Source organism: Cheilinus undulatus, linkage group 14, assembly GCF_018320785.1.
Source record: "Cheilinus undulatus linkage group 14, ASM1832078v1, whole genome shotgun sequence".
Lineage (NCBI taxonomy): Eukaryota > Metazoa > Chordata > Actinopteri > Labriformes > Labridae > Cheilinus > Cheilinus undulatus.
Window position 1 is genome coordinate 36,966,793 of NC_054878.1, and position 13,061 is coordinate 36,979,853.

Here is a 13,061-nt window from a genome sequence, read left to right on the forward strand (position 1 = left end):
CACTCCCAAATATTATCAGGCTCAAAGACCCCTATAATGATTATGGTTTGTTGACTATTCTAAGAATTATTTTTGCTGACGTTTTTTAAAACTTATTTCAGTCAGGACCACTTTATCAAGAAAAACACGATTTGTAGCAAAAAAATATTTTCATTAGCAGCAATTAGCTAGTATTTATTGCCGTAATTTATGTTTGGTGGTGTGGCTGTTCTAGGATTCCCCTGCCCTTCATGAGCCTTAAGCAGTAACAGCACACTCTCCTGCTCTTCCTATGCTTGTGAGGAAAGCATGAGGCAGGGAGAGAAGCAGCAAAACACCCCAGCAGAGCAGGCATCAATGACAACCGAATGACTGACAGGCCAGAAGCAGAATGGAGGAGGAGCTGGGGTGGAGGAGGGTTGCAAGAGCAGCTTGCAGAGAAAGCGGCAGTGTATAGCCAGACAAAAGCAGTTAAAATAAGGCAGCATGAGAATGATTAGCCAATAGTGTGCTTAGAGCGAATCAGCTGGTAGTCAGCTGATGATAGTTTGCATGAGATCAGCTGATCTCATGTATGGCAGCACTTTACTCAGCGGCCTGTCTGAATTAACAATTTATGCTCCATTAGTGACAGCAAAGATGCCACTACTTCATATATGTTTTAATCAAACAGTAAGCCTGCCTAGACAATCACTTTAAAACATGATTTAGTGTTTTAATGTAGAATCATAGCAATAATGATGTATTGAGAATAGTCTTTTCTTACCTCACCTGAACAATTATACATAACACATAAAAGTGCAGGGAAAGCTGCAAATGTTGAAATTAAAATTTATTATAATATAAAAATAGGTTATTACATGATCCATACAACAACAGTCCTGTTTAGGAATAGTCGAATAAATACATTCATTAAGATCGTGACAAAACCTGACCTGTCACTGCCTATAACCACTCCACATCACCTTAGAATCAAAAAATGGTCTATTGTAGACCATATCCACAAATCTGCAGTGATGTGGGTCAACACACATGACTTCTTCCCACTACTTAATCCTTCACAGTGAATGGCGTTTTTTCCAGTGCATGACCTGCAGAGTCTTGATGCCAGTGAGCACAGGAGAGCTTTCTGCAGCTGCTCCTCTGGTAATTCTTGGGAAGTGATGCATTTCTCTGAGGAGAAAAAGACAACAGATCCACATAAACTCAGATTATATGTGTTCATTTATGGACGTTCCAGCCACTGATTTTAATTTAAAAAAAAGGCCCCTGGGATATGTTATAACAGACAATCAAAAAGCAAAATTGTAAATGAATAATACTCTCAGTTTTTTGCGCTGTTCTTTTATTGGCAGAAGGACAAAGAGAGGATTAGTTCAGCTTAAATGGTCATTGACCCAAAGTTTATTAAAGATTACATATAAAGTTACAGTTGTCACAAATATCACCCATCTGTGTGTCTTCACCCTCGCTCTGTGCAGAGATAGGAAAAAGTGAGCTCCTAGAGCAGAAAGCTCCCAAGCACAGACAAGTGTCTCTCTTTTAATCTTCAGGGGAGGATTCTCCCACACTTCCTGGTGAGGAGGAGTCCTGTGAATTATGACACTTCCCAGTCCAGTGTGGCCTCCTCAGTGTGTAACAAATCAATTGTACAATCAGTTCACCAGGCTGACCTAAACCTTCACATCTTAGGCATAACACTAACTCTTACAGTGCATTTGTGTTTTAGCCTTAGAAATATTTTACAATAGACTTCAAAATTTGTTGTTCTTCTCAAGTATTTTTGCAGTAAAGATGCATATTGTTGTGGGGGTTTTCTCCAAAAATGCATATCTTGTTAGAGATCACAAAAACAATGTCAGATTATTTTTTGTTCATATATTTTTTTTCTGGGCTTTTTAGTATTTGTTAGATGTGGCAGTAGATAGAGTGGAAATCCAAGAGACAAAGTGAGGAATAACATGTGGGAACAGAGCCACAGGCTAGACTGGGCTGACTGCTTTGAGGATTGTAGCCTCAGTATGGGGCACAACCTAACGTCTAGGCCATCTTTCAGATTCCATATTTTATATTTTAAAACAAAAACAGCCCCAGATTTCATATTTCAAAGCAATCCAAGCATTTAACTAACCATATGTGGTTACAAAAGACCTTAATTCTTAATAAACCTTAATATCTCACCTTTTTGGTATATCCTGTGGGGTCTTGAATGCATCTTTAGGGGGACTGCCCAATAAAGCTTTAGCAGGACTAAAACTCGTCTCTGAAATGAAACCATTTTTCTTTCATTACACTCTGAGTGAAATAGAAAAGTCACAATCATACACAGCCTGTGTTGGTATGTGTTCACCTGATCCAGACAGACAGACCCTAAACAGCTGCACATTTGGGAAAGTCTCCAGGCCGAGGCTTCTCCTGAGCGCTGGTCGGTCTCCTGGTGTCAATTCTTGTGGCAGTTTGGGGACTGGAAGCTCGCACTTTGACTTCCCTTTTGTCCAAGGCATCGCCTTCCCCGGCGGCATTGCTGCAAGTATTCGAGAGAGAAAAAAATATTAGACAAGCCAAGTTTGAAGGAACAACAAATTGACAAGTTATTAAAATGGACAGCATGCCTCTGTCTCCTCTGGACAAGTGAAGCCAAAATATCCTTTCAACAGGTGCAGACACATTGCCCTGATAATGTAAGTTCTAGATTGGAGCTGACTGGTGGAATCCACAGAATTGATGCCCTTTCTGCTAACCACATGCACATTCTACTTCCTGTTAAAACGTCAAAAGTCCTTCTGGTCAGCAAAGAAGAGTCTTATGTGGATTTTTGAGCACTGCAAGAAGCCACATTTAAAGTTGTCAAGGATGACACTGAATCCACTTTTTTTTTGTGCAAAATCAACACTTTAGCATAAATGAGCATGATAATAACTAAATATAGAAGAATCTAGGTTTCACAAAAATTTGACATCAATTTTCACTTCATAGGTTGACTTATGTCCCATCTACTAACATGGAGAAGGAGGAGCTTATGACCTATTCTACAGCCAGTCAGTTGGTGAGGCTCTAAATCTTTATACTTCAAGCCTGTTTCAGAGTGGCTGCATGTTTTGCTGCTCACGTGTCACAGCCCTGTCCTTCTTCATAAGTTCTACCTCAATAACCCCCCTATAAGCAACTGGAATTAGTGTACAGTGGAAGCGTCATGAGAACCCTTCAAAATAAATGCATTCTGTACAGTCTGAAACGGGCTTCACTCCAGGTCAGCTAATGCTTCGTCCATCTTAATATAAAGTCTATGCTAAAAGTAGAATCTTAGGTGGTTACATGTTTTACCTTTAAAGCTGTGTCTCTTTTTTTGTCTTCTCTTTGTGTCTTTAAAGAAATGGAAATTCAGCAGGAAGTCCATACTGTCCATCACAGCTTTAGGAATGACCCCTAAAACAAATGCATCGTGAGGATCTTGAACTCATCAACCACAAGTAAAAGTACTTTAAAAGTGTTTTTTTTTACCAAATAGATGAGGATTTTCAATAAAGGTGCAAAGAACCAGAACTCTGAGTTCAAGTCTTCCCTCTGACATCTCTGCCTTACTTGGAGGAGGTAAAAGACACGGAGCAAAGACTGTAGCAAGGTTGGAGCTGGTCATCAAGTTTTCACTGCAGCTGAGAAAAGCATTCAAAAATAATCACTCACCATGCCACATAAAAAATAAAGGGCATCCTTTCTCTTTGATTTTTCTTAAATCATATATATATCATCATGTTATGAGTCTATTTCTCTCTGTCAAACCTTTGGGTGATGTTGGAGAGGAAATCGAATAGGTAATGAAGACAGGAGGAGTTTCTTGCAGGAAGCAGACAGGACAGCAGCTGCAGGGCTGAAATCCGGTCTTTAGGATTGGGCAGAGCCTGAGCTTTGAGCAGAGCGGCGTGAAACTCAGTGGGAAACAGCGGCTCCATCAGCTCCCTGCAGAACTGCTTGATAAGGCTTGCTACGTCATAGGGGAGAGCTGTGAACAGACACTCCTCTCCACGGTTCAGCTTGGCCTGAGACAGGAAGTGCAGACAGACGAACAGGAAATACAAAATCAGTTAAATTTTTCTAGAATCAAATGCAAAATTAGATCAACGTTAGTGTCTTTATTGTGGATGCTGAACAAAGAATCACCCTAGACTTCTACTTATTGAGAAAATTAGACAAAAGATTCACATGTACGCTGTCATTGTTGTCCAATGCATTCTGGGTAGTGTTAAATGGTTTACTTTGTTCTACTTCCTTAACCTTTCTGGAGTGTACTCACCTCAGTCTGCATTACAGTAATTTCTTCCTTATTTTCCTCTTCTCTAAAATTAAACTTTGGTCAAAATCAAAAAAGTTTCAGTCTCTTAAAGACTAAAAAGCAAAATAAGCGCACCCACATTATGCTGTGGTCTGTTTTAGCTGAGGAATGTGGGATACTTTTTGAGGTTTTAGTAGGTTAAATATGCCAAAAAAAATCCAAAATGGAACAATTCAATTTTCTTTGAGTAAATTTTAATTTTGTAAAAATGTGAATAAACATGCAAACTTAGTATTTGTATAGCTCAAATTTAATTTGGTCAACAGATTTCTATTTAGAGCAGTGGTTCTCCACTGGTCTAGCCTTGGGACCCCACTGCAGGTTCCATAATGATAAATTGTCACTCAGTTTTGTGATATATTTGTCAATGAATCAAATGTATCTAATAAAGCATGGCATGTTTGGACCCCAGATAGAAGTGGGACAGTCAAAAGAGACTGAAGAAAATGTGATATCAACCATAAACAATAAGAATAAAATTTCAAAAAAGTATCAGACAATTTAAGAAAGTTCCCAGAAAAAAATCCAGATACGTACTGGAAGAATTCCCTGACATTTACATTGAAATTTGCAGAAAAAGTACTGGAAAAGATTGCTGATATTTTTTGTGAGATGTCCTGAAAATTCCTTGTTCCTTTAAAAGGATTTAGGGGAAGAGTCAGAGAAGAGTAGCAAAGGTTTATTGGGAAATGCCCGAAGAAAACACTCAAAAAAAATTATAGAAAACAATCCTTAACCTTTCTGGGAAAATTACCCAAAGTTATTTTCTAAAAAAAATCAGAGAAAATCTGCAAGTTAGGATAAAATCACAATGAAAATTCTTGAATAAATCCGAGAAAAAAATCTTTAAAGTAATTTCTGATTTCTTAAAACGTGGAACAAAAGCACTTAAAAGACAAATTCGGGCCCACTTTTGAGTTGAGAACCACTGATATAGAGTCTCAAAAATAGACATTTTTAAAATCCACCTGGATATTTCCACAAAACATTGCTAAACAGTCATTTTTGTGTTGCATCTAATTTAACTTCAATATGATCAGACATGTAGTAATGGCTCCGATATGTTTCAACTCTAAAACGTCACAGCCATAACAAGATAACATTAAAAAAAGTTCAAACATACATATACAGCCCCAGACACCCTTGCAACAATGTTGAGTGTAGACTGATTAAAATAATTTACAAGCAGCTCTTGCTTTCATAAATAATTTAAAAAGGGGAGTGCAATGGCTCCCAAGCCTGTTTTTGCCTTGGGCCCCATAATTGCCAAGTCTGTCACTGCCAGCACCTTATATTTGCATTTATTTTGAGTTTTTTTTTTTTTTTTTTTTTTGGAAATGTTGAAATCTAGTGTGTTTCTTTGTTAAAAAGTATCGTAGGTATAAACAACACTTCTACTAATCTAATAAAGCATGAATATCTAAATATGCAGGGTCCCTTTAATATTCAAAATTATAATAATAAAACATAAATCTTACTCTGAGGATCTTAATGCGAGGAAGAGAACCTGGTTTTCTGAACAGGCCTACAGTTCCAACACGCTCCAGGAGAAATGAGCAGGCATCCACCAAAAAGCTGAGACACAACATGTTAAATAATAATATACCAATCGCCTGTTCATAAACTTCTGATTCTTTGACTCACCAGGGCACCAGTCCAAACTCGGGGATGTACCTCCTGGGTAAATTCTCCAGAGGAACACCAAATATCTTAGCTTCACTCACAAACAGTCTGTCTTTTCTCTTCTCAAAAGTTTTCACATGTATCCCATAAATCACTTGAAGGTGAAACCGAATCACATTTTTGTCAGAAGCCTTCATGATGAAAATGATAGCCGGATAATGTCAGAAACAATGTGGCTCAGTGCTGCTGGTCAGTTGTGAATGAATCAGACCTCCTGTGTGATGATCATTAGTATCACCTGTGGAGCTGGACTGGGTGTTGCGTTCAGGTCACAGTGGGACAGTGGTAATATAACCATTAGTTGTTTATGTTTTCTCAAACCGACATTTTTGTTTTGGAGTCATTTAGTGAAAGTCAATGACTGCATGATTACAATGATCTTAATTGAGGATAAAATAAGACAACTTTCAAGCTGTTTATTTAGTTTATCACAGACCTCAGTCATGCATTTATGATCCAGGATACCTGATCCAATGAAAATCACAGGTTTTCATTTCAAAATTGACCCTATCTATCTATCTATCTATCTATCTATCTATCTATCTATCTATCTTTACAAATGGGGTTTAATAAAGAAAAAAGTGATTACAGGATAAGATCAATATGCTTGCATCAGACAGAAAATATCTTCAGTTTATTTTATTTTTCACTTTTTGTGGTTCAGAGCCCTTGTTGAGAATATAAATTGTAGTGGTGTTTTCTCGAGTACATGTAATATACTTACACACATCTACATTTTCTGGGTATCATTGGCCCTTATAATAGTGTTATTGTTTGTTGAGAATCACTGGAACCTTGTATTAGGCAAAGAATTTGCCATTGAAAATCTGTGTTTTTCATTGGATCAGGTGTGCTGGATCATAAATACATGTCTGACATTTATGAATAACAAACAGCTTTAAATCCGTTCAATTTTCAGTGAGTTACGAGCATTTTGGTCGTGGATACACCTCCCTCTGTCATTGACTGACATTCACTGTCAGCCGCGAATCCGCCTTTTGCATATGGCGCCCGTGTGACGCAATCTCTCCAATGGAAGTAGCGGCCCAGGCGGTATCTATGTATTGGCATCTATAATAGTAGTCAAGCTGAGCATCAAACACCAGTATATCTATGTCTTACCTTTCAAAGCAGATGGCATGTTGTATTGAACATTCTGCCTGGTAGGTTACTGTCGCTTCCTAAAGCTACCAACTAGGACGGTTAGCATGGGCCTCATAACGGCTGCTATCTGCGTTAGCATTAGCTAGCAACATGCATTCACTCGGTCAACTCGATGTTTCTCAGGGGTGAAATTAAGGAAAATTTTAACGAGATAGAAGATAATATGTATTTACAGCTTATTTAACCCCCATTACGTAAAGGAACAGTAAGTAAAATTGGTAATAAAGTCTGGCAGTAACTGTTAAAACCCCTGGAATCATACCGGTTATTTATTCCTTTCTGTGGTACAGGGGAAACATGGCGGTACAAGATAGAAGAGTGAGTCCATGGAGGGGTCCTCCTTATTTATGATAAAGGCCTGTTCCAGGTAAATAATTATAACACAGTATTTATATACAGGTGATTAAACCTAAACATAGTTTTTAATGAGTCTGCATCTAAATACATTAGAAAAACTAGAAATCTTAATAAAATATATGTGGAAATCTTGTAAATATTGTGTTAATGGCATTGGAGAAATATCTTGAATCAGCTGTGTAGGTGATCAGATTAAACAGTTGAGCTGAAAATGTAGATGTCTGTATAATACATCACGCTGAATGCTTCATACATTTATTCCTTTTGTTAAATTACAATGGTCTTATTATGAAAGTCCTAGGATTTTAAACACTGCGGCCCTTTTAGCAATTGGAGTTAAATGAATAAAGCCCTCTTGGTAACAAACTGGTGTAGAAGTATACTGTTTCAGACAATTCAGACTGTTTCTGTTAAAAGCAGCTATTTTTATTACAACGTTACATGTATATACAGCAAAAGGCACAGTAGAAATACAGATACAGGAGGAAAGTGGATGCAGTCTGTGTGGGATGTTCGGTGCTGGTTGGAGGTTTAGAAGCACTTCCTGTGGACGATGGAGGGGCCTGCCTCATCGTACTCCTGCTTGCTGATCCACATCTGCTGGAAGGTGGACAGGGAGGCCAGGATGGAGCCGCCGATCCAGACGGAGTATTTCCTCTCAGGGGGAGCAATGATCTGCAGAGAGAAGGAGAGGTTAGTACAAGAACATTCTTACAAAATAATGAACCTATATTCATTCATAGGATCCTGGCCTATGAGGGTTTACCTTGATCTTCATGGTGCTGGGGGCCAGGGCGGTGATCTCCTTCTGCATACGGTCAGCAATACCGGGGTACATGGTGGTACCACCAGACAGCACATTGTTGGCATACAGGTCCTTACGGATGTCAATGTCACACTTCATGATGCTGTTGTATGCAGTCTCATGGATACCAGCAGACTCCATACCTGGGCAGGTGAGAGAAGAGTCATTTATTACAATTCAATTACGAAGACTACAATGTAAGTCAACACACATTTTCTTTACCATTTAACCAATAAGTTTGTTAGATTTTTTATCAGCCCATATGTCCTTATATAGATTTTTTTATTTGAAAGTAACAAATACTTGCTAAAAAATATTAGAAATATCAGTCTAGAATGGTACTGTCAATCCTTTCTGGATTTAAATAAAATAAATATCTGCTTTTGGTCACCAGGTGAAATATACTCACATAAAGTACAGACGACTTATTCAGATATAACTATGGCTGCCTGACTGTGTTGTGTTCACGGACAGACAGTGCAGTCCTGAGTCAGCCCTGGGTCAGCTACCATAATAACTCACCAATGAAGGAAGGCTGGAACAGGGTCTCGGGGCAGCGGAAACGCTCATTGCCAATGGTGATGACCTGACCGTCAGGCAGCTCGTAGCTCTTCTCCAGAGAGGAGGAAGAGGCAGCAGTAGCCATCTCATTCTCAAAGTCCAGAGCAACGTAGCACAGCTTCTCCTTGATGTCACGCACGATCTCACGCTCAGCTGTCAGGTAAAGAAAACACATTTTAGTTAACAAGTCCAACAACACAAAACAGTAGTTATTAATCTATACATCTCTGTATTCTTTATTGATTCCATCTCATTTACCACCTTTCTGAGTAGCTGATCTTATGACTTTAGTTTTGTCATGTTTATTGTATGACTATGCAGCTTATTGATCAAAAGTAACACGCTCCTTCTCTAAAAAGTAGATTGACCCTCATTCCTCACAAGGGACATTTTAGTCCATTTCAAGTTTTCATTTTTGGATAATTTGTCCATTTGCATTACCCGTGGTATGGAATTTGGTGGAGGTGTGCCCACTTTCTAAATTAAGAAAATTGAAGCTGGTGCAAAGATCTCTATTTAGGAGAGGAAAATATTGATTTATACTAACTTAATGGGCGTTTTTTGATGTGGACGTTGCTTGTTACCTAACATAACAAGTGCTATTTTTAAAATCTAGATACTGTAAAAATTAACCATGTCAAGTCCAACACTGTCTCCAGCAATTAAAAAAGAATCTCATCCAGCATAAAGTCTTTAGAAATTATGGCATTTTTGTGTTTACATGAATAAAATCTGTCTCATTAGACATGTGAACTTGCATTTGAAGGTTATATAAATTGAATTGATTAAATAATTGATTATTTTAAACAGGGCTGAAGCTGATGAAAAGATACAAGTCATTTAAACTTGGAAAATATTCATTTGTATTAATTTTGTGTCCCTTTTTCTCAGGGGACATTTTTGTGGGTTAACAGTTCATGAGGAACTTTTTGTTACTAAGGCCCGAGTGTTAACCAGCACTTGAATTAGTGAAAGACAGATGCTGACTGCTTGGTTTGTTCTCACATTGTCTGTCTTCTCTGTGCTGCTAAGGTTAAACAGAATCCTTAATGATTGTTTTTCTGGCCTTATCAGGAGTGAAAATTGGTCTAACTAAGTTAGTATGCAGAAACTTATTATAAGATCGAATTTTAACAGTCCTCATAATAAATGGAACTGCTTCAGTTTACTTCAACATTATACCTACATTTTGAGCTTCACATAGAGGATCTTAGCACTTCGTAACCTCTGCCTGTGTCACTTTTTCTTGAAGTTTGATATTTAGCTGAGGTAAAACAGCCTTACTGTTTACCTAAGTTAATCAAATTTCCATCGGCACATCAACTTCCTCTCATATATCCCCTTTTGTTCCTAGTTAGATGTTAGTGCCTTCTTACCAGTTGTGACAAAAGAGTAGCCACGCTCAGTCAGGATCTTCATCAGGTAGTCAGTCAGGTCGCGACCGGCAAGATCCAGACGCATGATGGCATGGGGCAGAGCATAACCCTCATAGATGGGCACATTGTGGGTCACACCATCACCAGAGTCCAGCACAATACCTGTCAATGAAAATTAAGAGTCTGTAAGAAAACAGCGCTTTTTATGAGCCAGCAGGGTTAGGGAGTTTAAGTCTTTAGTAGAGACTCACCGGTGGTACGTCCAGAGGCATACAGGGACAGCACAGCCTGGATGGCCACATACATGGCGGGGACATTGAAGGTCTCAAACATGATCTGGGTCATCTTTTCCCTGTTGGCTTTAGGGTTGAGAGGGGCCTCAGTAAGCAGGGTGGGGTGCTCCTCTGGGGCCACACGGAGCTCGTTGTAAAAGGTGTGGTGCCAGATCTGTAATCCAGGAACAGAGAAAATGTCAGGGACTCAGCTGGATTAACAAACCTTTGAGACATTTCTGTTTTCTTCCTGTCCTAGAGTCTTACCTTCTCCATATCGTCCCAGTTGGTGATGATGCCGTGCTCAATGGGGTACTTCAGAGTCAGGATACCCCTCTTGCTCTGAGCCTCATCTCCCACGTAGCTATCCTTCTGACCCATACCCACCATCACACCCTGTGAACGAAGACAACACGTCAGAATCTCAGATACAAGTCTATGAATACACATTTACTACAAATTTAGCCACCTTTTCTTGATTTGTACCTGGTGACGGGGGCGTCCAACGATGGATGGGAAGACAGCACGGGGGGCGTCATCACCGGCGAACCCAGCCTTGACCAGGCCAGAGCCGTTGTCGCACACCAAGGCGGTGGTCTCGTCGTCGTCGCACATCTTGTGTCGTTACTTGGATGGCCTTCTGTAGAGGACAGAGCAGGTTAGTAAGTTTGTGATATGTTTAAAATTATCAATTTAGTATCAATCAGCAGCTTCCGTTAGACTATGTTAGGTAAAGTTTCAATTTGATGAAGCTAGCATGGGCAAGAAATATGATCCTTGTTGTATTTAAATGTGTATTAAATCCATTTAACTCTTATGCATCATGCATACAATTCTGAGAACAATGCAGCACCATGTAAAGTATGAGGACACCTTTGAGTGCTCTAATCTCCCTCAGCTGCCTCGAAAGCCAAAACAGGACATGGCTGGACCCCCAACACTCACACTCACTGATCTATTTTCAGCCTCGGGACCCTTGTCACCCTGCTCAGCCCCCCCCCCCCAAATCTCATCGTTAAGCCAGAGCCAGTTAACAGCTGAGGTGGTGTGTCTTTTGACAAGTGGCAGCGGGGGCTTCGGTCTATCCTCAGCTGTTGACACACACAGTGGACACACACAGGCTGCTCTGTTTGGAGCTGGACCAGGTGCTGTGATCCTTCTAGGATCTATGACTGCAGTCTGCATCCAGAGTGACAGCATCCCCTTCTACTTCATTCAAATAAACATCTTTACATTTAGTTTGCATGGCTGCAGATGCAGTGCATTTAACTTTTCATGATTAATATCTGAACAATACTCTAATTGAGTCATGTATGAAATTACTATTGAAGTTACCTTAAAAATCATGCATTTAAACTCAACACAATCTGTTATGCAAGATTCACTCAGAAACACTGCGGCAGTACTGTTTAGCTCTTGGATATTTGAAAATGATGACCCTTTATTGTGGAGCCTGTTAAGGTCTTATTGTAACAAGAAAAAGGAGGAATCTATTCAGCAAATTTAAGCTTTAAGTACACATTCTATAAGAGCTGAATTAATGCAAATTCAAGTCCACATGATAGGCTTTAACTTAGGAATTACGACAAATAGGATTGTCTTTTTTAATGTTCACCTAGATTTCTTTAAATAATGATTAGAAAAGGCTTTAAAGTGAATTACTGCCATGATTGCTTTATATTATGACAGTGCCAATTTTAGTTAATAATTTTGATAGTATGTGTTTCTTTTAGTGAGGAAATAAGCCGTGTTTTACATCTTGTTTTTTATATAATTTAAAAGAGAAATAATAGAAAGAAACAGATATATCATTGTGGGTCTTTAGCCCCTAAAACAGTATCTGAAAAGACAGAAGTTTGTCAGTTTTGGGCAACTTTCTTTAGTTAGGTTCTTATTTCACCAGTCAAATGTTGTAGCATCTATTTAGTATATATCAGAATACCAGTATGTCTGTATCATAATAAGTTTTTTCAGGCTGTTATCCAGCCTTATGCAGAGCTTCCTGCCTGCCACTCCACAGCCAGCATCCCATCCCTGCATCCTCAAACCTTAGTGTTTCCTCATCAGCAAGGATTACATTTTCTTTTCTTCAAAACACCCTTTTCTCCCTCCCTCTATCTTACTCCATCCATCTCTTATCCATCCTCTAGTAAACACATAATCATCTCTCAGACATATTAACTGAAAACTGAAGGAAATAAATCCATATTTTGGCAGTAATATGCCACACAGCAGCGGTTACTCTTCCTCCCTCATCCCCTCAGTGCAATAATTTAAAAGTAAAGGGACTCACCAAGTTGTTACCTCAAGACTGGAGTTTCCACTGGGACAAAGCGGCAAGGGTGCAAGGGGTTCCTTAAATATGTCCCGGTGTCCTGAGGCTGGGGGCTGGGGGGGCGGGCTCAGGAGTTCACACAAGCCCAAATTAAGTGCTGCTTAGCTAAATGGCTCAGTAAAGTGGATCCTGTGTTGAGAGATGTTGCCCTGACTATGATAGGGAAATTAAGAAGCAGTGGGGAATATGACGAACACTT

The 13,061-nt window shown here is 39.2% G+C and overlaps 2 protein-coding genes across 2 annotated transcripts; both read right to left on the reverse strand.

Annotated features, from left to right (window-relative positions):
* Positions 1 to 796: 796 nt before the first annotated feature.
* LOC121521276 (rho GTPase-activating protein 11A-like) lies at positions 797 to 6,207 on the reverse strand. The gene is made up of 8 exons (XM_041805122.1): positions 5,954 to 6,207; positions 5,788 to 5,884; positions 3,760 to 4,016; positions 3,481 to 3,632; positions 3,304 to 3,405; positions 2,330 to 2,503; positions 2,161 to 2,242; positions 797 to 1,152 (listed from the first exon to the last, which is right to left on the reverse strand). The coding sequence occupies exons 1-8, from the start codon at positions 6,127 to 6,129 to the stop codon at positions 1,038 to 1,040; spliced, it is 1,155 nt and encodes a 384-aa protein (XP_041661056.1). The 5' UTR covers positions 6,130 to 6,207; the 3' UTR covers positions 797 to 1,037.
* A 1,645-nt stretch (positions 6,208 to 7,852) lies between these two features.
* Positions 7,853 to 12,849, reverse strand: actc1a (actin alpha cardiac muscle 1a). Its single transcript, XM_041805123.1, has 8 exons — positions 12,821 to 12,849; positions 11,014 to 11,167; positions 10,795 to 10,923; positions 10,507 to 10,702; positions 10,256 to 10,417; positions 8,841 to 9,032; positions 8,280 to 8,461; positions 7,853 to 8,188 (listed from the first exon to the last, which is right to left on the reverse strand). Exons 2-8 carry the CDS (start codon positions 11,140 to 11,142, stop codon positions 8,045 to 8,047), a joined length of 1,134 nt encoding a protein of 377 aa, XP_041661057.1. The 5' UTR covers positions 11,143 to 11,167; positions 12,821 to 12,849; the 3' UTR covers positions 7,853 to 8,044.
* Between the last annotated feature and the right edge of the window lie 212 nt (positions 12,850 to 13,061).

Excerpts from the sequence above, each read along its gene's own strand:
- LOC121521276 (XM_041805122.1), bottom strand. The coding sequence starts at position 6,129 with ATGAAGGCTTCTGACAAAAATGTGATTCGGTTTCACCTTCAAGTGATT. Across the intron at positions 5,885-5,953 it reads GAGTTTGGACTGGTGCCCTG|CTTTTTGGTGGATGCCTGCT; the intron begins GTGAGTCAAAGA and ends GTTGTGTCTCAG. Across the intron at positions 2,243-2,329 it reads GGTCTGTCTGTCTGGATCAG|AGACGAGTTTTAGTCCTGCT; the intron begins GTGAACACATAC and ends GTTTCATTTCAG.
- actc1a (XM_041805123.1), bottom strand. The coding sequence starts at position 11,142 with ATGTGCGACGACGACGAGACCACCGCCTTGGTGTGCGACAACGGCTCT. Across the intron at positions 10,924-11,013 it reads TTGGACGCCCCCGTCACCAG|GGTGTGATGGTGGGTATGGG; the intron begins GTACAAATCAAG and ends CTTCGTTCACAG. Across the intron at positions 9,033-10,255 it reads CTACTCTTTTGTCACAACTG|CTGAGCGTGAGATCGTGCGT; the intron begins GTAAGAAGGCAC and ends TTTACCTGACAG.